The 21,501-nt window shown below is 40.7% G+C and overlaps 1 protein-coding gene across 3 annotated transcripts in view; it reads right to left on the bottom strand.

Moving 5' to 3' along the window:
- The window catches only part of macrod2 (mono-ADP ribosylhydrolase 2), a 511,048-nt gene that overhangs the window by 50,953 nt on the left and 438,594 nt on the right, over window positions 1-21,501 (bottom strand). Inside the window, exons 10-15 of one of the 3 annotated variants that reach the window (XM_042501834.2) lie at window positions 21,112-21,150; window positions 19,387-19,446; window positions 13,505-13,543; window positions 13,030-13,074; window positions 10,685-10,831; window positions 9,261-9,326 (exon numbers count right to left, since the gene is read on the bottom strand). In XM_042501834.2, the coding sequence (XP_042357768.2) occupies window positions 9,261-9,326; window positions 10,685-10,831; window positions 13,030-13,074; window positions 13,505-13,543; window positions 19,387-19,446; window positions 21,112-21,150 (396 nt within the window). Of the gene's footprint in view, window positions 1-9,260; window positions 9,330-10,684; window positions 10,832-13,029; window positions 13,075-13,504; window positions 13,544-19,386; window positions 19,447-21,111; window positions 21,151-21,501 lie in introns of all 3 variants that reach the window. The other 2 variants (XM_042501833.2, XM_088086648.1) reach the window with 2 other exon arrangements.

Here is a 21,501-nt window from a genome sequence, read left to right on the forward strand (position 1 = left end):
AGTTGTGTGGGTGGTGTAGGACTGAATGCAAAAGACTGCAAGAGGATCCCTAACAACAGCATATGGTGAGCGGGCAGTCAGACCAGAGGGAAGAAACTAAACCATAAGCCCCGGACGAAAAGGAGGAGAAGAGCCGTAATCAGGGCGAGGCTGATCCAACTCGGACTGAGGGCTGTTCCTCTACCAATCCTTGTTGTAGTTGATGTCCGGTCGTGGGAGACTGAGGTGGATGGGATGCGATTAGGTCTCGCACAGCGGCAGGAGACTGGGGACTTCTCTGCGCACATCTTTGCTGAATTTTCATATAATTGGAATTTTCATAGTAGCTGGTGATTGTAATCAACTCATTCTTCAACTGCAAACATAAAGCAAGATAAAGCTAACAAAAAGTTAACAGTTTAATTACTGGTTAATGGATGTCAGGCTATCATAAGCAAAACTGACATCCCTAGGCTGTAGCCAACAATTATTTTCTTGTTGCATCATACCTGCTGTGCAATGAGGGTGAACTTGGAGAGATCACAGAAAGGGGTCAATTTCTGAAAAACAGGAGCAAGTGACATTTGCAATCCATAGACTTAAAATCCCAACTGTCAAGTTTGAGGCTCAAAGACCGTTGTTGTCAGTATCTCACTGCTCCCTTTTCTAACCAAAGTAGCTCTACCATCAAATTGTCCTCACTGCCTCCAGGAGACAGGCAACTCGTACAGAGATCCCTCATCACAATAACAGTGTCTTTATGCGTATGTGTGGCCGTTTTTAAAGTACCTGTGTGTGACAGAGATTCAAATGTGTTCGAGACTTTTCGAACACATTTGTTGCATCTCTCCTGGCTGACAAATTCTCCCTCTGCTCTGAGCTGATTCATTTGCCATTTTTGTGCAGCAAACAGAGGGATGGGGACATGATAATAGAGCTGATCAAAAGAGGAGCTTCAAAGGAGGACAGAAAAAGTGTGTCCCTTGTAGCTTGTTAGATGAGGCCCCCTTTCTTTTAGGCAGGCTTCTGGGCCAGAGGTGACCAACAAAATGGACATTTTGCACATTGTTGGTCTATTCCACATCTCCAGCCAAACGACCTGTGTTCTATATATCTCGTCAACAAGGAGACATTACAAGACGATGGAGGATACTGTCGTGTTGAGGGAATGATTGCAAAGAACCAAATTCACTTAGGTTTTTTTTCTGAAAGCCTGAGTCAGACTGAGCACTTTTTGTTATTTGATTCGGTAAGTTTTGGTTTCACATTGCAATGAGACAAGCACACTAAAGATCTATACAAGACATACCTATGTCCTGTCATCATCACCTTCATTAGCTACGTCTCCCTACTTGACATTGATTGGTTTGCAGACAGGCTCTCACGTCCTCTTGATTCCCTCACTGCCATCCACTTGGAAAATAATCGGAATGTGTTGGAGCGTGTCGTCGCCTCCTCACTCCGTGTGCTACTGCAGCCCATTTTGCTATGTTATTTTGTTCATGGACAACCTGACACCTACATTGTACATTTACTACCACTTGGCAACCTAACTGCTAATTTCTCCTTTGCTCTGATCCCCAAAACCTGCTCTGAGCACAGCCACCGTCACTCTCTCTGTCACTAAACCCCACACACGACACACAGAAGCGCTACACTACTCTTATCACTTGGGGATAGCCTGCCAAAATGTCCTGTAATAGGTCCAAAAGTCCAAACCATCCAAAAAAAATGTTTTCACACCAGAAACAAATCACCTCTTTTTGCAGTACCAAATCGCAGCTGTTTGGTCCAGTCACACCAGTAATTTTGGTTCGGATAGGAGTGAAAAGTCTGAACTAAACGTGGTAGGTGTGAATGAGCCCCCAGACTCCGATGACCAGATAACAGGCTTGACTCAATATCCAACAATTTGTTTTGGTATTAAACAAAGTAAAATCAAAACTTGAATCATACTGAGTTTAAAAATGAGGAGCAAAGAAAATGGATTTCAGTGATAAAAGCTGCATTAATACGGATAAAGACTGTAATAGGCAATAGCACACAATGCCTCAGCAGGTCTGTGATTGGTGTAGCTGCTGTTCCTGGACTTTAACAGTAAGCGTAAAAAGCTATAAAACACAAGCATAGCCTAATGTCTTCAACCAGTGGCAGCTTGCTCCCTGAGGAGCCACTCAGTGTTACCGTATACAATGTTATGCCAAAAGTTAATTGTGTGCTGACAACCCTTAGCCACAGGAAAAACCGCATTGCTCTCCAGAATTAGATTTACATCACCAGTATCCCATTGTTCACAAAAGGCAAAGACAAAAGGGCACAAAACAACCAATTAGGCAAAGCTTCAAATCCTTTTTGCTAAGACGAAGGAGTATAAATGCAAAGCACACTTCAGCAACAACAAATTCTGAGAGGGATATATCATTGAATTCTGGGATAAATTATTCAAGCTATTAAAAAGAAGAAAAAAGACAGAAAAAAGTGTTTTGATTTGCAGTGGATTACTAAGAAATGCCACTCTTTGTACTTGATGCTTTAACATAAAAGGGCGACCACACAGGGTCACTGTGCTGTGATTGCTTTGTGTGTACCTTGATATTGCCAATGGCAAGACTGCCGGATTTCTGGCTTGTTGTTCTGTTATACTCAAGCTGTACCACCAAGGGACAAAAATACATAGAAATCAATAACGTCCCCCAAATAACATTCACAAACAAGAGAATAACACCAATTCTCATAACAGTTGTTAGAAAGGGATTTGTTGCACCTCCACTTTGATGCTTTTTTTTTTCTTTTGTTTTTGGATCTTACAAGGGAGAGAGGTGGGTACATGATGTGCATGTGGTTTTTGGGCACCATATGGCACTTGTGGATGCAGCTGGGCTTTCTGCTCAGAGCCTCACATGCAGTGTGCTGCGAGCGGTTGTGGCAGAGTCACAGTGCTAAATAAAGCACTCACAGCCATCTATACTTAAAACACCCCGGCCACCATGGGGGGAAAAAAAAACATTTGGAGATAGAAAGCCATGAAATCAAGACAATAAAGTAACCATAAAGAAGTGAAAACTTGGATAATGAGTGTGAACTTGAGTTTACTTGTTTTGCTATGATGTGTTTTTCTTTAACAACACAACAGGTCTACGGAGAGGAAGAGAAACAAAGAAAAATCAAGGGAGAGATGAGCAGTGGGAATGTCAGCTCTGACAGCCTCTGGGCTGATGTAATGGTGCCTCGTCTCTCTGTGGTGTTGAGACTGAGATTGTTGTGATGGCCTGCTGGGTCTGTCTGTCTCTCCATCCTCTTTCTCTCCATCTCCCCTGCAGGGTCCTTTTTGCTTGGCTTTAGTGTGCCATTACAGTCTGTACTCGCCTGTCTGGTCTGCACCCAGCCATGCTTAGGTAGAGACCACCCCTCTAAAGTATTCTCTGTAGCATCCTTCCATCGTCAAGAAGCTGCTTTCATCCCACAGTTGGCCTCTACCAGGGCCAGCTTTATCAAAGGCAGAAAAATATAAAGTACATTCAGGCTCCCTCGATTGCAAGGTTGTCTGTGCTTTATATTCAGCGATATATTGAAGAGCAGAATTATAAGAGCGGCACTGCCCTTTGGTCACATTTAAAAAGGCTTTGTCAATAATAGGCACAAGCTAAACTGACTGGTAATGGGAGATATTATTACAGAACAGTCTTGTGCACCTTTTTGAGGTTTGTGCTGTTGTATTGCATGACATTCAAATGCTTTACAGGCAAAACTTATTAAAAGTTTGATTGGAAAGAAGGATGAGCCGCTGTTGACTTGGTGGCACTGAATCTGTGCAGCTATTAAATCTTACCTTTGGAGCTAAGACGATAGCTATCGACTCTTGTAGGGAGAATCACACATGCATGAAGGGAAACAATTTCTGTTCACAACTCAGATTTATTTATTCCTAGCTTTAGGCAAAGACAGTCTCATTTTAATTTATGGACGTTCCGTGAGCTTACTGAAGCGGGTGCCCACTCTCACAAGTCACCAGAACAAGGCTTGCCGGATAGATATTTCAAAACACAATAACAATATAGCCCCCGTTTCCATTTTAAAGTAGGTTATGAATATTCATAAATAAAGGCTGCTTGGATTCTGATTCAATTTGGGGAGCCTTTATAAAATCCCAGATATCAGACTGAGAATCTCATTGCCGGTGCTGGGAGATATCTAATAAATTCTGATTTAAAATACAAAACCTCTCCTCTGCCTGCCTCCTTGCATAGCTCTATGCCACACAGATACTCAAGAGAGATAAAATCCATAGAATATATACTGTTTGGCATTTCTGGATCTTGGTTGCTTATAATGTTGCATTAAATTAAAGTCATTTGTAAAGCAAAGAGCAACAACAATAAATGCTTAAACTGCACAGTTAGACCTGCAATGTAAACAACAGCTGGTAGAATTCGGTAATATAAACGGTAAAGACATAAGCGAATGACCTTTGCTGCAGTATCCGACATCTTTATGTTATATAAGGGAATGTGTAAATAGATTCTTACATTAACAAGTGATAATGATGACGATAGTGAAAATGAATAAAACACAAAGCTTTGTATTATTTAGTGTGACTGAGCCGGGACTGAGATGCTTAGCTGTGATAAACACTCCCATATGTGCAATATTGAGCTGTGTGAGAACAGCAGGCTGTCAACAGACATCGCCAACAACTGGGAGCACATGGGTATAAATGTACAGAGGCAAAGGGTGGTATTTGAGAACGCTGTAGCAACATGTCTGTCTAGAACACATCGCACAATGTGGGAACGATAATATGTGGAGTGTGAATAACGTCATACTCGAGGCTTTGCTGATTAACGCCATATTTGACGAGTCAAAAGAGTAGCAGGAATGAAGCTGGTAATTTTGAAACCAAGGTATAGTATAGCAGAGATAACTTCAGCTATGATATTGTAGATAGCAGAGGTGGGGCCAAGTCATGGCTTTCAAGTCACAAGTAAGTCCCAAGTCCTCAGACAAGACTGACAATTCACAAATCCTAGACTTTGAGCTTTGAGTACTGAACAAGTCATAATGCGCTCTTCTTCAAATATAAGGCAATTTTAACAAAAGCAGTGTGACTGAACATGATCAAAAAAAATAGAGCTGACATTGCACTTTTATAGCATATAGCAACACAGTGGCCTACCACAACAGAATGAATTGTGTCTGATTCTATTCTGTCTTGTATTTAGAAGACAGGACAGAATTGATAGATTGATGTCCTCAACTTTCAGTTCCTAAATTGGCTTAGGAGAAGCTATAAATCTATTTTTAGGTGAATGGTTAAATGGACCTGCACTTTTCTGGTCGTTTGACAACTCTAAGCACTTATATGGTTCATTCACAGATTCACACATATATTCTCAATCATGCAATTCAGGTTCAGTATCATGCACAAGGATATTTCAACAGACTGGAGGAGCCATGAATTGAACCGCCAACTTTCTGATTAGTGGATGACCCGCTCTACCTCCTGAGCCACAGCCATCGATGCTCAAAAAGCTAAAATGAGGTCATGGGTCACTGGTGTTAAAGTCCAATTTTCATGCAAGTCTTTTTTGTTTTTGTTAGGTCTAAAGTAGGGCTGCCCCTTGACAGTCAGATGCTCGAATCATCAGTCAGAGTTCCTCAGTCAAATGAGATTGCTTCAAGTCGAGCAGTCATTTTTTTCCCCTGGAGTGTACTTCTGGGGATGTTTTGGTCCCCAGATTTTGCTGCAGAGTGAGTGCTCTTGACTTTCATGATACTCTTTGCAGCTTCGGTTGGTTAATACCATACACTCTCTGGCTTTTGTTGATATTAAGTTTCAGTAAAAAATACTGCTGGACATTTTGTGATCTATTGTTAGCACCATTAGGTTGTTTACTATATCACACAACTGCAATGTTAATATACATTGACTGATTTGAGTCGGATACAGCCCTGGGCTAAAGTCATCAAATTTATGACTCAAGTCCAACTCAAGTCCAAGTCATGTGATGTAAGTCTACACCTCTGGTAGCCTAGATACTATGAAGAAATGTGTACAACTGAATGAATAACCTAACAAATAATTAGAAAGAATCATTATAACAGCATTTACTCTATGATTAAAGAGGCAGCACATTTTGTGAGCAATATGGCAAGGGAAAGGGAAAAATTATGTTTCACATATTTCTAATTTTTAATCGGACAGGTGTATCATTGTGGAGAAGTTAAGCTTAGCGAGGTGAATAAGGTTGCTGCAATATTTGTTCATGTGACTGGTGTGGTTTTGCTCAAATTTATTAATCTGTTTAGAAAATGTACAAGTTTGCCAAAGCTTAACAATTTTCTATCTTGAATACAAAACACATTATATCACCACCTCTGAGTTATTTGTGCTTGCAAATTACCACTTGATTATAAGTATAAGACTGTCAAAATCACAGAAAATAAGGCAATAGGTAAGACCCCCATGCAGGCACGCTGACTTTTGATTAGGTGTATGCATATGTTAGTGTAGCAACCTCACATTCAGCTGTCTTCAAATTGTTTGATTCATTACTCATTCCTCCCATCATTATGAGGCATTTTATTACTCCTTTCAATGAAGCAGATTTAACCTCTATGGCCATGAGCAGGCAGCCTGATTACAGTTATTATTTTTAATAAAGGGTATTGGCTCGGGAATCATTTGGTCTTGTCCTGTGAATAGCTGGTTACGCGTGGCTAAGCCGGGCTGTGTTGGCCTGCATGAGATTCAATATCCGAGACAGTTTGAGTCTGCACTCTGTCAAAGGCCCCGCTCCTCTATACAAAATGCAATCTGCCTGCAATCAGGAATGACACAGCTGTTTACGGCTTGACAGTGCCACCACACAGTACACGGGCCATGGTAACCCTAGACAGTGACAGACAATGGCGGGCCCAGGCAAGACACAATCAACAGGCTGGAGTGAAGCTTTCCAGTGATGGAAAGCCTGCAGTGTTTGTGGGACGTATTCCAATGGCTTTTCAGAGAGGATGGAGGAGGCTATCTTGGATAAATCTATCTGGAATGTTCTCTCTCACCCTAAATTAATTGAATGTCAGTCAACAAGAAAGTGAAATGGAGGTGAGGGAGCGACTCAGACCTTTGTGTTAGTGCAGTGATGGGAGAAAGGTGGCTGGGGCTCACAAATCTAACCCTCAACTTTACCAGGAAAAACCCCTTGACCAGTGACGACGTGAGCCAGAGAAAAATGGGGATAAATAAAGAAAAAAGAGGTCAAGGAATGTACATAAATATGGACCACTCAGAAATAAAATAGATCCAAACAAAATGGCCAGCCTCAACATGGAGCTCAGCTGCAGTGGCTAAATGCAGATAAAGGCTAAATTTATGGCAACCTGGCTTAAACGGAGCGAGACTGAAATTACCTCATTTAAAGTTGACTGCATTAAAAAAAGTTGAATTTACTTCCTCTAAATACTGTCTGTCTTTTTCCAAAATAATTCAACATTTTTATTATTGTCAACTAAACCAAAACCAACAATGTGTACGTCCATCTGTCAATACTTTCTGATTTTCCTACCCTGTCTGTGACACTGAGCCTTGAGCTGGTTTGTTCTTACTGAAAATGGAAATCTTTTTAATCAGGTCACAAAGATAATATATATGGTCCCAAAAAAAAGAAATTAAAATTAATTGCCCTTAAATAGCTGTGCACTTTAATTTTAAACAAATGATACTGCATGCAATCAGTGGATTAACACACATTTGGTGCTTCAGTGAGTACTACAATGCAACAAGTTGGTGTATGTGGAATTGACTCTAAATAAACTGACCGTTTTACTTGAGGTAAATGGTAAATGGACTGTACTTGTATAGTGCTTTTCTAGTCTTATTGACTACTCAAGCCGCTTGCACACTACATTGTCACATTCACCCATTCACACACTGAAGCTACCGTACAAGGTGCCACTTGCTACTCAGTAATCATTCACACGCACTCACACTCCAATGACACAGCATCGGGAGCAGTTTGGGGTTCAGTATCTTGCCCAAGGATACTTCCGCATGTTGCCCGGAGGAGCGGGGGATTGAAATGCTGACCCTCCAATTAGAGGACAACCCACTCTACCTCTGAGCCACAGTCGCCCCATGGCACAGTAGAACAGGCTCAGGCTTTGGACTCTAGGGGTGTAACGATATGTCAATATTGTAACAAACTTGGATCTCTAATGGCAAAGAAGAGGCAGAAAGATGAATCCTGATCTAGGAATTGCTCTTTCAATACGGCACATTTATTCATTCCACAAATTATTATTACATAGGCGAGAAATCTCCAACCATGAAACGGACCCAATTCATGGTACAAAATGAAAGTGTCATACAACCGAACAACAATAACTCAACAGAAACACACACAAAGAACACCAACACAAAACAATACAAGATCGGCAAGACCTGGGTGACCCTGAACACATCCAAACACAATCTCTATACGCATGCTAGGAAAACTCCACCCACATACCCCAACACGCTACAATATATTGATTTAGTTGTCAAAAAGAACCCTCGATACATATCATCATCTTGAGGATGAAATTCCTATGGCACATCTGTGTCATCATCTCCATCCAAGCGCATCTGCTTTGCAAAAATTTAAACGGTGCTTGTGGCCGAGTGCCAGGCCGATAATGGTAAGCAGCAAAGAAAAAGACCATGCAAATATTTACTGAAATCGTCTCACATGAATCAAAGGCCTCTGAATTGATTCAAACTGAAACTGTATCATAACAAACATTGTGGATTCAGCAAATTTCTATCTTTGTCCAAAAATGCGGTATTTCATACTGTAATGTACTTGTTACTTACACGCCTCTTAGATGCACACACAAAACACATTTTGTGTTTAAGTTTTGAAAGAAATATTGAACACTGCCAGCCTAATTTTGCTCAGAAAAGAACAACGCCTTTCGATGGTCAGTCGTAATTTTCAGTTGTGATTGACAGTTCTCAGCACCTCCATCGTGTCTACCAGAGATGTGAGGCATGCTGCAAAGCCTAAAAAGTGATGTAACATGGGTGAGAAACAGATTTTAGATGGCCAGAGATTGATTCCAAGGGAAAACTAGTTTGACAAACACCAGACAACAAAAACAGCGCTGACCATACTAATTCAATTGTCTCGAATACAAATACAGAGGACTGGACGAGAAAATCGCATTGATGGAAAGTCAGTCAGTGAGACTCTCAATCAGACTGAATCAAATCATATCAAATCAAATCCAAGCAAATCAGATCTTACCTTCCATCTCTACAGTGGACTTTGCTGTGTCGTCATCTTCTGCTTTTGCAGCAGGCTGCTCTTCCTCTGCTGGATGAAGGAAACAAAAATCTGATGTTGGTTACACTATATATTTATGCAATATTAGCATTGTAAGCAGGTGGTTGCACCTATATGTCTGCAAAAAAAAAAGAAACTTGACCTGCCATGTCTTCAATTATATTTTTACATGCGACAAACTTTCCATTTTTAGCCCTTATTCTGAAAAAGACAGTATTCTTACTATGTTGTTTACATGGCAAATGCAAATGATTGTCACACTAATATTCCTTTTTACATGCAGCTGTGCATACACCCAATTATGTGTTTTAACATGACATTCATCATGCCAAAATAATGGAAAAGTAGAACATAAGTGGAGTCACTTGTACCATTTTGCTTTATGCATCAACATATAATTTTTTCAAAGTTTGTCACTGGTGACGGACTTATTCCACCACACGAACAAAGCCTCCTTCTTTCACTCTTCCAAACACCTTGAAAAGGGCTGTGTTGCAATATTTGTGCATCTGGAAAAACTTGTTGATATTTAAGTCTTTCCAACTGTTTAAAAGTAGGTGTTTCTTCTTTCAACAAGAAATGTTTCTTTCTACCCGAGCCTTGCAAACTGTGGATTTGTTGGTTTGTGTACAACTTATCCAATACATGACGAACTGCAGTAAAAACCCCATTTATGATGCGTATTCTGAATGCACTGTGTACATGTCGAAAGAATGCTGCTTAAACCTGAATTTATTCTGTCATATTCCACACGTCTTCATAGCAAAATGCTTAATTTGGAAAAAAGCCTAATTTAGAAGATCCAAATGGAATATACCGTTTACACGACCGGCATCAAATTTGGAATAATAGTTAGCATGTAAATATAGTCATTAGGATCAGCTGTGTGTACGTGTTATGCTCAGTGTGTGTACTATGAGGCTCAAATGATGGAATATTGTATGTCCAATCTATAAAAGTGCACAAATTCTGAGCCCATTCCTCCCTGCTTGGTTCTGCTCATTCTGTGGTGTTGTGTGAGAGATGAATTAGCATATACTCAAACACTGACAACCACAAATAAAAAGCAACCTTACTGTGCATTTGTAGTGTTCCATCTCCCAACTGTGTAATTTTACACTGCTGGTAAACCAAAAATGTAAACATCGATGTTTCCATTTTGTTATGATGTCATTATGTTAGCCTTCAACTGACTTATTCATATCTGACCGCCTCAGTGCCCCGTGGATATTTTTGCTGCATACGGTGATAAAATACAATTACTATCAGGAAATCAGACCATCACCAGAACCATTTTCTCTTTGGTGTGAATCTTTGTGACTGTCATCTCTGCTTTCTCAGAGTGTTTGATGTGAAAGCATAAAAACTAACACCTAAGAATATACCTTTGTCATCATCTTTATCGTTGTCGGCACCTTTGTCTTCTTCTTTCTCTTCGTCATTGTCAATTCCTGCATCTTCATCTTTGTCTTGGTTTTCGTTTTCATCTTTATCCTTTTCTTGATTTGGCTCCTCGTTTCCTGAATTTTCATCTGGAGGCACACAAACATTGAAACGTAAAAAGAAATACATTTTGAAGGATTAATTCAGGCACAGGGAATCAAAGCCTTCACATTAAATCCTGTAACACATGACAGAAAACAAGCACATACGTCATGAATGCTGACAGAAATCTCTCAGAAACATTTTCACACCAACAGGTCACTCTTTTCCAGTTTGAAAGGCTCGGGGGGTTGACAGGAAATAATGAAAAAACTGTCAGAAACTTTAAAAAAGACACATTTTCTGAAGAAAAAGTGCTTTAGGCTGAATAAGCTAGTTTAAATGTAGATTTACAAAACTGATAGTTCCAGTCCTTGATCATGATTAGCTACATCGCATTCAAGGCCATTGTAAAATACTCTTTAAATACACAGCTTGGATTGCATTGCAGTTACAGTATTACTGCAACAATTAGTCACCTATTGTCATAAAGGATACAGAGATAAAGAGGGTAACCGCTAACTGAAGACCGAATCATTTATAATCCCCTAGGAAGAGAACAGTCAGAAATACGCAACACTGTTACTCAATAAATGCACAAAAATAACCCCACCAAAATGCCGCCAAACTAAACAAAAGCAGCTTATGGGAATTTATGTTTGAGCAACCCAGGGAGCCATCTGTGTCCTGTCACATGATTGGAGAAATACCTGTTATTCTCCCGTCTGACCCACAGGCCTTTTAACCCCTTTCCAAAGAGGGCAAACTATACCAACGATCTATATTAAGTTAACAATGTAACTTGTATCTCAATTGCTACCGAATTAATTTGTAAGAAAAACGATATCACTGGCAACAGCTCTGGGAAAGTGAGCATAATAAGTTGCTGATGGTACATACATATGTAGCCATAAAGTAAGTGCAACATTATGAGAAGTTTTTTGTCTTCCTTCTGACCCTTCATGCATTGGTTTTGGATACTCAGGGATGGCCTGTAAATTTCTGCTTGTTACATGCATTCAGGCTTTTTCAAAACAAACTTGAAACAAATCCCTGCCCTATGCAGACTTTCTTGCTGTTTATAACACAGTAGTTGCCCAGAGTGTCAACAAATTCAGCTGCCCAGGTAATCTCAGACCACCATTAAATGGTGCGTCTGTTTGTCAGTGTCTGAAGCAGATGGGCAACTGACCAAGCCTCAGTATTTGACGAGCTGGGAGTGAGTTGGGAGTGTATGTTATGAGGGTGTCACTCGACTGATAGCATTTGCTGGGGTGTGGTTTGAAGAGAAAGTGGCTCTAAAATATGCATAGTAGATAAAGAACAAAATGTGTGTAAAAGGAATAATACAAAGCAGAGGGAGCGCGATAAATGAATGTGCTAACAAATGTCTGTGCGCAAAGGTTATATTTTACAAATTAACTAAGACCACATTATTGAATAATGTATTGATCTGTGGTGTTTGGTCTTCACAAACACACAAAAAGAGACCGGAATGATGCAACTGCTGTATTTGTGGCTGAATTAGTCTGCAGGTGTTGTTTTAAATTGTATATCTTTGCTCCTCCTAGCTCCCACCTCTCCGTTTGTGTCTCATGAGAAAGTAATTACATATCTCAGGTTTTGGAAAGCATCCCAGGGCTGCATTTGGTATAACTCTCTCTCATAGAATATCTACAAAATTCATGTTCAGAGAGGCTCTATCTGTCAAATCTTTGTCAATGGGATGGGATTTGAATAAAACAAAAACAGAAGAGAGGCGAGGCGCTGCTCACTGCCAATATGCAAATGCAGAATCTTAATTATATACCAGCAGCGCAGAGGATATTCGGAGAAAGAGAAATGGTTCTTGCTCAAAGTTAATGGTTGCCTCTGTGTAACGCACACACATGTTCACACACACACTCTCAATTCACTTAAGGCTCTTGCTGTCAGAACAACAAAACATATCGGAGTGTCAGGGTCTGTTCAACCAGCCTGTACACATGCATTTAGAGCTTTGTATACTAGTTATTCTCTCCTGCTAACAAGAATGATCAGGTTAGATCTAGAGCCAAAGTAAAAACCAGAGCAATGAGCAGCACGTCGGTCAGCTCGTACAATTCCCATCTCCTCTGCAGATAAGAGTCAGATCAATGTGCTCTCCTTTCCTCTCAGTGAGTGATGCGTAGAGTTGTCTGCACATTGACAATAACACATAATCACAGCCCGGTCCATGCCAGAGCCTTGGCCTGTTGCAGTACTATACCTGGGTTTTGACTCGCCATCTCCACATCTTCGTTTCCCGCAGCATCTAGAAACAGAAGAGGAATTCAAAAGAGTGGAAAACATTTGAGTTCAGTGCTGGTGCCTGGAGTTGAATTGACTTGGCTTTTGATATCACCTCAAACAGCCTTTTCATTCCATCTCTTTGTGTAGCTTTTTCTTTGTACCGCAGTATGAGAGCAATGGAACCACAAAGACATGCATAAATTAAGTGACAAAAAAGAAGGGGAAAAGAATGTCACTTCTAAAACCATACATAATTAAGGGATTTCTTTGTTCCAAGCTTCTGCGATAAGAGAGTTTTTTGTTTTTTTTTTTTGTTAGTGGTGGCACACAGGATGGAAAGACTGAACTGGAGCGACTAGAAAATTCAATTTTTGATGACAAATGACATCAAGAAGCACTAGTAGAGCCGAGGGGCTCAGAACATGTGTTAATGGTGCGTAGAGCTACATTACCATTGTCACCCTCTTCTTCATCACCTATTTCCTCTTTACCTGAAAAAAAGGGGAGAGGAATCATCAGCCAAACACATACATGCATGAGAGTAATGCCAGACAGTTCAAATTTGAGAAACAAAGCTACCAGTCACACTAATGATCACAAACTGCTCATCTCTAGGCAAAAGATTCATCTTGTGAGAGCTGGCATCACATTTTAAAATAGGTACCTCCTGTCTCATACCTCATTCGCCTTACTTTCATAGTGTGTTTTTACATAGGGAATTCTGTCAAAGGTCTAGTTTACTGGTGATAAAACCTTCTACTGTATTCACTAATAGCAACTTCTTATTTTGTCTGAAATATAAGAATTAATTTGTTACCTTTACTAGTCTTTGACATAGCCAGCTTTGGACTTCAGTTGTTTGCTTGCAAATTTATCATTGATACTAAGAAAAGGGTTTCAAATGTGTATCATTAGATCTTTATACAGAACCAGACTAATGGCCCAAGGTGTGGTCAGCTGTTGGCCAACGTCAGGCCGTCAGTGAGCAACTATCAAACTAGTTTTTGCACATTGTCCTGCACAGTTTATACTGGTCCACCCCTTTTTGCCGTTTTTTAGCATGTTAAATTGTTATAGCCGACGGAGCCAGTTAGAGAGTGAAATCACTCTGACTGGCAGCTCAGCTCAGTGCATGAGAAAAGAAATGGAAATGAGAAAAGCAAACAGACAACTAAAGACGAGAGGGCGTGAGATTGAAACAAAATTGCTGTATTCGCCAAGATTATCTTTTACGCCATTTAGCTCTTTAGCAGAATTCCTTCGTAATTGTTTGAGTTATTGTTCGCTTGTGCACAGTAAATATTCTTTCTTTCCACATTGGTTTGTGTTGTGAATGTACTGACTGGCTAACCAGCTCTTTGAACCTGTCCTGTCAGTCTTCTGGTTCCCATTCTTGAAAGATGAATACAGAATTCTGCCACCTGCTGGTATGGAGAGTTATTTTCTCTCATGCAGATGCAGAGTGCGAGCTGGCTTTGCAGTGTGTTCTGGTGCAACTTTCTGGCCGGGTTGGCTTTTGTCCCTGCTTTTATGTCGGTTAGGTGTGTCCGAGCATTAAAAAAAGTCTACAAACATGCTAGTGGCTCTGTCAGGCCATAATTAAGCACAGCAGTGCTTTGAGATAAATGTTAACATAAGCACGCTTAAATGCACACAATGACAATTTTAGCATGTTGTTAGCAGGTAACATTGCAATGTTAACCATTGCAGTTTAGCATCTCACGATGCTAATTTCAGCTACTTTGCGTTTAACACAAAGTACAGAAAATTAAATTTGCCTGTCACTATCATACCATAATTACAGTATAGTGATTAATAGTAGTATTCACATAGTAAGTAGTATTACTGTGATACTATGAATACTACTATGTTTCATTTGATCCATGAAATAACCATACTGGAAGGTTCTGCTTTTTACACGTCACTAGAGAATGACCTTCATCATACTGTAAATACAGACATCATACTTGCTAATCAATTTCAAACTGTCATGAGGTCATCTGCAGGACTGCATCTACCTTCAACACTGTGACAAAATATGTCCAATTTATGCACAAAAGGCAGATTTCAGTAGTGACATGAAAGAACTTTAATCCCTGCATCATATCTGCCCCACCCCCACGCTTCTCACCCCTTTTCTTGCTCTCACACATTCTTAGGCACACACACAGACACACACATAAACCAATGACATTTGGGACAAATTGAGTAAATGAAAGCCATGACACCAATAAGGGAACATGCTATACAATGGCCATTGTGCAGCTTCTATAATTGCTTTTTTAACAAGCTGTAGAGAGAAACCATTTTTTCATATCTATGCAATTTTGCCCTGCACTCAGAACAATAAAAATGCCACCCTCTATTAAATGGGGAAAAGGCCAGTTCTACCAGTGCTGCATGTTTTGCTCAAGTGCCTCTGTCCATCACGCAGAACGCTGGTGACACACAGTAGATGGCAATCCTTTCTATTAATCATGAATGGCATTCTGAGATGGAGCCACAGACAGGACTGAGAAGAATACTTCACTGGGAAAAGCAGGTTAAGATGAATGCCTCGCTGGCCATGAGGTCACCCTAAACCTTTCTTCTGCGTTTAAAAATTATGCATGCGTGTTGTGTCTGTCTAAAGTGATCCCAAACAACAATATATCAGATACGACAAAAGGCTGAATGTAATTTCCTCCCTGTTATTTGATCATTCGTATTTGGCTTATTGGATGGAACAGTATTCAATTTGTGATAAAGGATGTTAAGGGACAGATTGTGGATGTACGCACGTATACAGACACACAAACGAGACAACCAAAGATTCTATGTAGGGCAGATGTGATTTCCAATGGATTCAAGTTAAGTTCAATTAGAACACTGTCTCTCCCTCAAAGTAAAAACCAAGCCAGCACTTCCACCAGGGTTGCTCACTCATGTCCTCCAAACAGCAGGTGGCAGCATTGTCACAGCTTTCCTTTTGACACCTCACTGTGCTTTAGTCTTCACTCTGAGTCTAGCTTTCTCCACACAGAACGGCTCCGGCCAAAGTCACCACCTCAAGACTGTTAGTGTCAATACCTTTATGAATTCCACTTTCAGAAATATAGTCATCAATATAAAGCAATTTTAGCCACTCACCTGAACTGGAGTTGAATGAGCGATAGTGCTGTATTTTTTTCTTGAATAAAATGGTAGTCTCACACACACTTAAATGATTTATTCATGTCAACATCAGATTCGGAAGCACTGTATCACAAATACATAAACTATTTAGATGTTGATATGCAACCTTTCCTGTGTGTCCTACTTGCATGACCGTTGAGTAAACACCAACTACAGATGATATTTCCTTGGAAGTAAAGGCAGTATCTCATGTTTGGGCATGAATAGAAATGTGAAGTTAACTTGCACACACACACACACACACACACACACACACACACACACGCACATACACCCTAGCTTTGCTCTATCTCCTCCCTCAGCCCTGTCTCCTATTGCTTCCATTAAAGCCGACTGGAGCAAAGGACAGAAAAGATTAAAAAAAAGGGAAAACGTGAAAAATTCATGAGACATGTGTAAAGGAAAAAGGGCTCTGAGATGACCAACAGCTATCATTCAAAGACCTTTTGCATGTGAAATGTGTGTCTGCTAGCAAAGTGCAAGTGTGCTCGGGAGCGATGCTTGATGGGGTGCCACGGTGTAAAAGATGGCATCCCGTGGAGAGGCTCGCTGTCTGTCCACACACAGCGTTATTAATCTGCATGTCCATCCCTGCTCAGTCCCATCTCTCAGCATCTCTCCCTCTCTTTCTCCAGTCTTTTCCAGAAAGCTCGAGCATGCCAGGCAAACAGACCCAGCCAGGCATTGATTCCTGGCTCAGTGTTCACATGTTGTGCCCTGTGACATCCACTAATCTCACTAATACCGGTCTGATATCAAATAATAGACACTGCGGGGCTGCTTGCCAACTCAGGTGTGCTCTAAAGAGGCTGTACTCTGCCCTGAACCTCTGTGCCAGCATTCGTCTCTGTGTCTCACCAACCCTTTCCCACTCTTGTCTTTCTTCTCTCTATAGCTCGCAGCATCTGCATGCTGTGCCTATGTTTCATGTGGGTTACATCACAACACAGCTCATCACAGACACAAGTTAATCTGTGACCCTTTTTTGCAAATACACTTCGAGGGTTGTTTGTAGTTAACGAGGGATCGCGTGTTGGCGAGTCCAAATACTGTTTCTTAAATCTGAAAAACTGTTGGTCTTAAAAGGGGCAGGTCATCCCAAAAATCAAAAATACATATTTTTCCTTGTACCTGTAGTGCTAATTATCAATTATTCCTGCCATTATTCTCTAAATCTTACACTGCCACAAGTATAAGCCTCTCGTCCATGAGCACATGCATTTTTCCTTGTGCTCAGTGATGAGGTTGGTAGTTGCATTGAAAGGAAAAAGTTCCTACAGGAAACTGTTCACAAGCAGGTCTGTGAATTATCTTGAGTAACCAGGTCATGATTTCTGGAAAGAGTCATTGCTGTTGGGTTTTTCAAATGTATTTTTTCATGCTTTGAGCACCACAAGCCAAGTTCCATTATATTCAAAAGAAGGCAGACATTCCTACAGCCATTATCTCGAACACTTGGCAACTCACACCAAAACAATCTAGATTGATACATAGAACTACAAGTAAGAAGAAGTATTTTTGATTTTAGGGTGAAAGTTAAACTTAAATCATATAGCATTTAACACTGAAATAAAAGTAGGACATAGATTTATGACGGAAGTGCTAAAAAAAGATCACAAGAAATTAAGTGAAAAAAGCAATAAGTACTGAATTAATCTTTTTAAAAATATGAATATATAAGTCTAAAAACCATACTACAAAGTATTATATTCAATGCTTTTTTAATATCTGTAAATAAGATAGAGTGTTAATTGTATGCTTTTTACTGTTTTATTCCTTCAGTCCAACAAGCCTGAAGGAGCATTTTACTGGTGCAAAGTTACAGTTGTAGCAGTTGTTGTGTGTGGGGTAAAGCAGTGTATTTATCACTGAACAACAGTGGAGAAAGCCTTTCAAAGAGTGCTTTCTCTTTATCCTGCGCTGTGGCTAAAACCCTCTCATGTCTGACCCATGAACTGAGAGAAGTGAATCCCCTGAGGAGAGTGATGGCTGTGATGGATCACACTGAGACATATTGACAGACACACTCCACCAACTGTGCTGCAGCATAATTTATTCTAAAAAAGTGCTCCACATATTATATCGACTACACCAAACAGGTGACCTGCTTTGCTGGCTCTACAGACAAGACGGTGAAAAATTGTGTTTTTGTTCGAACACTGGTGTAAGGAGGCGGTCGACTCTTAAGCATCTCGTGTCTGTCTCTCACATATGTCTGTTTCTGCAGCTCATGTTTCCTCCGCTCCGTGCTATCTTGACATCGGAGTGTTTTCTAAGATTAATCCTTTCTATGTGCTACATCGAACCAGACCTAACCTTTACAGTGCAGGCAGAACAAAATCATTTTATTCCTTTCCTGTGAGAGAGGTTGTCTCAAGGACTGAGTGTTCCCATGCTAGAGAGCTGTGCCAAGGCCTTTTGTGAATGGATTAGTTACTATTAAGCTGCTGGGCCTGATAAATTAGGATTTATAAAGATTATTACAAAATACTTATGCCCTCCTAATGCTGGTGATTGAATTTGTGAATCATATTGAATTACTGCTGTGGATTAGGGAAAGGTATGTTGAATAGGCGGGAAGAAATGACTTATTGTGCTTTGTTTAACAACACAGAACGTATTGACGCCCTTGAAGTGTCTGCACTATCTAGTCCAGTCTCTTGCAATCAGCAGAGGACCCGTTTCCCCAAAGAAAACAACCATGACTGCTATCTTCAAAAATTCCCCGCAACCTTAAGGCTTGGAGACAAATGGATGGTGTACGATTTTAATTGCCTACTAACACCCTCCAGTGTAAGAATCTAATTATCTTTGGTCCATCGTATCGGAGAAGCCTATAACTGTTTCAATATTACACATCCAAGGGGGCTGAAACTGCAGAATAGCCAGATAATGGCTTCTTAAACAAGTTTGCCTCAAAGAAAACATTCCTTTAAAAACGACCAAGCTTCATCTTGTATTCATTTCCCCAAAGAGGAACTTGGCACCAGAGAGCAAGAGATTACTGACCAGGAACACACTCCATTACTTCATGCACACAAAACAAATTATTATGTAAACACATGTCAGTGTAGATGCTCCCTCTACCAGCTACTTGGCATGTCTGAAACTGGTGGTCATCATTAATAAAATACAAACACACACTCACAAATAGGCTTACCTCTGTTACCGTCTTCATTTTCCTCCTTGGTTGTGGATTTTGTAGATGGTGGTGTGTTATCTATAAATAAAACAAAAATAAATGGTGATTTACAGACAGGGGAGTGACTCGGCGTTATCCCTGAACACCATCAGGATGCGAGGGGTGTGACGTCTTGTCAATTTGAAGTCTTAGATGAGAGACAGCGAAAGACTTTTGGCATGCAAAACTCATCCCAGCAGTGATTATTCTAACTTGGCCATCCTGCCTCAGCCGACCATGCTACAAGAGCCTGTGGGGGAACTCAATGGCTCTTACACTGTTTTGTTTTATACCTGCCTGACAAAAAAAATGACTCCTGAGGGAGAGAAAAGGAAGAATGTGCGGCTTTGAGACCAACTCCAGAGCACAGTCTGAGACAAAAGCGCCATTCCATGTGAGAATGGCAGTCATTCGAACCTTTGAATAGGCTCCAAGCTGCACTGATTCAAACTCTGGCTGATGGAGCAGAATAAAAGGCCAGTCCCTGGCACCGGCGCACAGGCCCATCAAACAAGGCCAAACTGGACCGGGGCAGGGCTGGCATGATGATACAACAGAGCTAAGAATTATCAGGGGTTTTTCCAGTTGGCTTGATGTGGTCTGGTGCTATGTTATTATAGAGTATGCAGTGTAAAATAGCTGGTGAGCGAAAACAGCGTGGTCGCTCAGGCGCTAACAACAGGACAAACTCTCAAATGCAGCTCCTTTCAGCCAAGTCTTTATGATTCAGCCATTACGTGCACATTGTTTCACTTTGGAATATCACATTTTACAGTGCACTTATAAAACAGCCCTTTTATGTTCACCCAAAATGGAATCTCATTGAAAACACAGATGCGTGTAATTGGCAAATCATGGGGGTAACTTTGGGAGGAAAAACATTTTGATAGCACCCTGGGTTCTACATCTGCAGTAATCTGAACACTTCCCTTCAAAAGACAGTAAAACTAACATTGCTCTCTGCTTAGTTGGCTGCACGTGCACTATGACGTCTTCTTGGGCCACATCCATTAGATCCCCTTGTACTCATAAAGACAACTTGCCATCAGGTGCTTTCTATGACCTACTGTGCCTTGGAGGAAACTGCTTTAGGCAGTACATCAAACATTTCATAAAAATTATATTTTTTTTGTCAACTAAGGAGAAAAATGAGTAACTGCTGCTATTGTTCCCATTATTCATATAATACACATACTTCCATTAGGCCTTTTGTTGGCCATTGCTTATTCAGGACATCAGTGCACAGACAAATGTCAATAGTTTATCCCGATAAGCAGTATCTGGGAGTTTCAGGCCGTGTGCCAAGATGGTGCGGTGATAAAAGCATTATGCGTTGACAGTTATGTTTGTGCCATCGCCTGGCGCATGCTGTGGAGGGATGCTGCTCTGCTGTTTTTTTGTCACTCGCTTTAGGTGGTCTGAAGGCATTGTGCCCGTAAGCCGGATGATAAGAATGGTGTTGGGAATTAGCTGTGGATATAAGCTCTTGTAATGTAATGTACCTGACATGGAGTATTTTTAACTGTGATGTGTCAGGCCCGGGATTCAACTTGTCACCAAATGAATAAACATTCAATTTCATCTGCTGCATAAAACCTGGCAAATCACTGTCACCAGTTGAAGCTACGCCACTCACTCAGCCTCTGTGTGCTTTAATGGAGGTGTTAAGGTGAAAAGGCAACCATGAAATATTCTGTCACTCACCTCCCTTCAGCTGCTCCTCTGTAACCTCCATGTCATTGTCTGGCAGAGGGGGAAAAAGACAGCGTGTCAAACCATGCTATTTTATAAAATACGATACAGCGAGTCATCACAGCCCGTCTCCTTGATTATAATGTTAGAGCACTGTATTTTGATGCTGTACTGCTGCGTCTCTGCTTAAACCAGCCACCCAATGAAAATAGAACCTGCAGTGTTTCCTCAGAATGTGACTGAAATATTTTGCTTTTGGTACGAGAGAAAAAAAATTATAATGCCTAAAAGCTGGCTGTTGAAACTCTTTCACCTACTCCTTCCATCCCATCCCAAAATCTTACCAGCAACCCCTCACAGCCTCCCTTGATCCCCCCACCAGACGGCCTTGGATCTAGTGAG

This window comes from Plectropomus leopardus, chromosome 13, assembly GCF_026936395.1.
Source record: "Plectropomus leopardus strain MGB_pleo_1.0 chromosome 13, ASM2693639v1, whole genome shotgun sequence".
NCBI lineage: Eukaryota > Metazoa > Chordata > Actinopteri > Perciformes > Serranidae > Plectropomus > Plectropomus leopardus.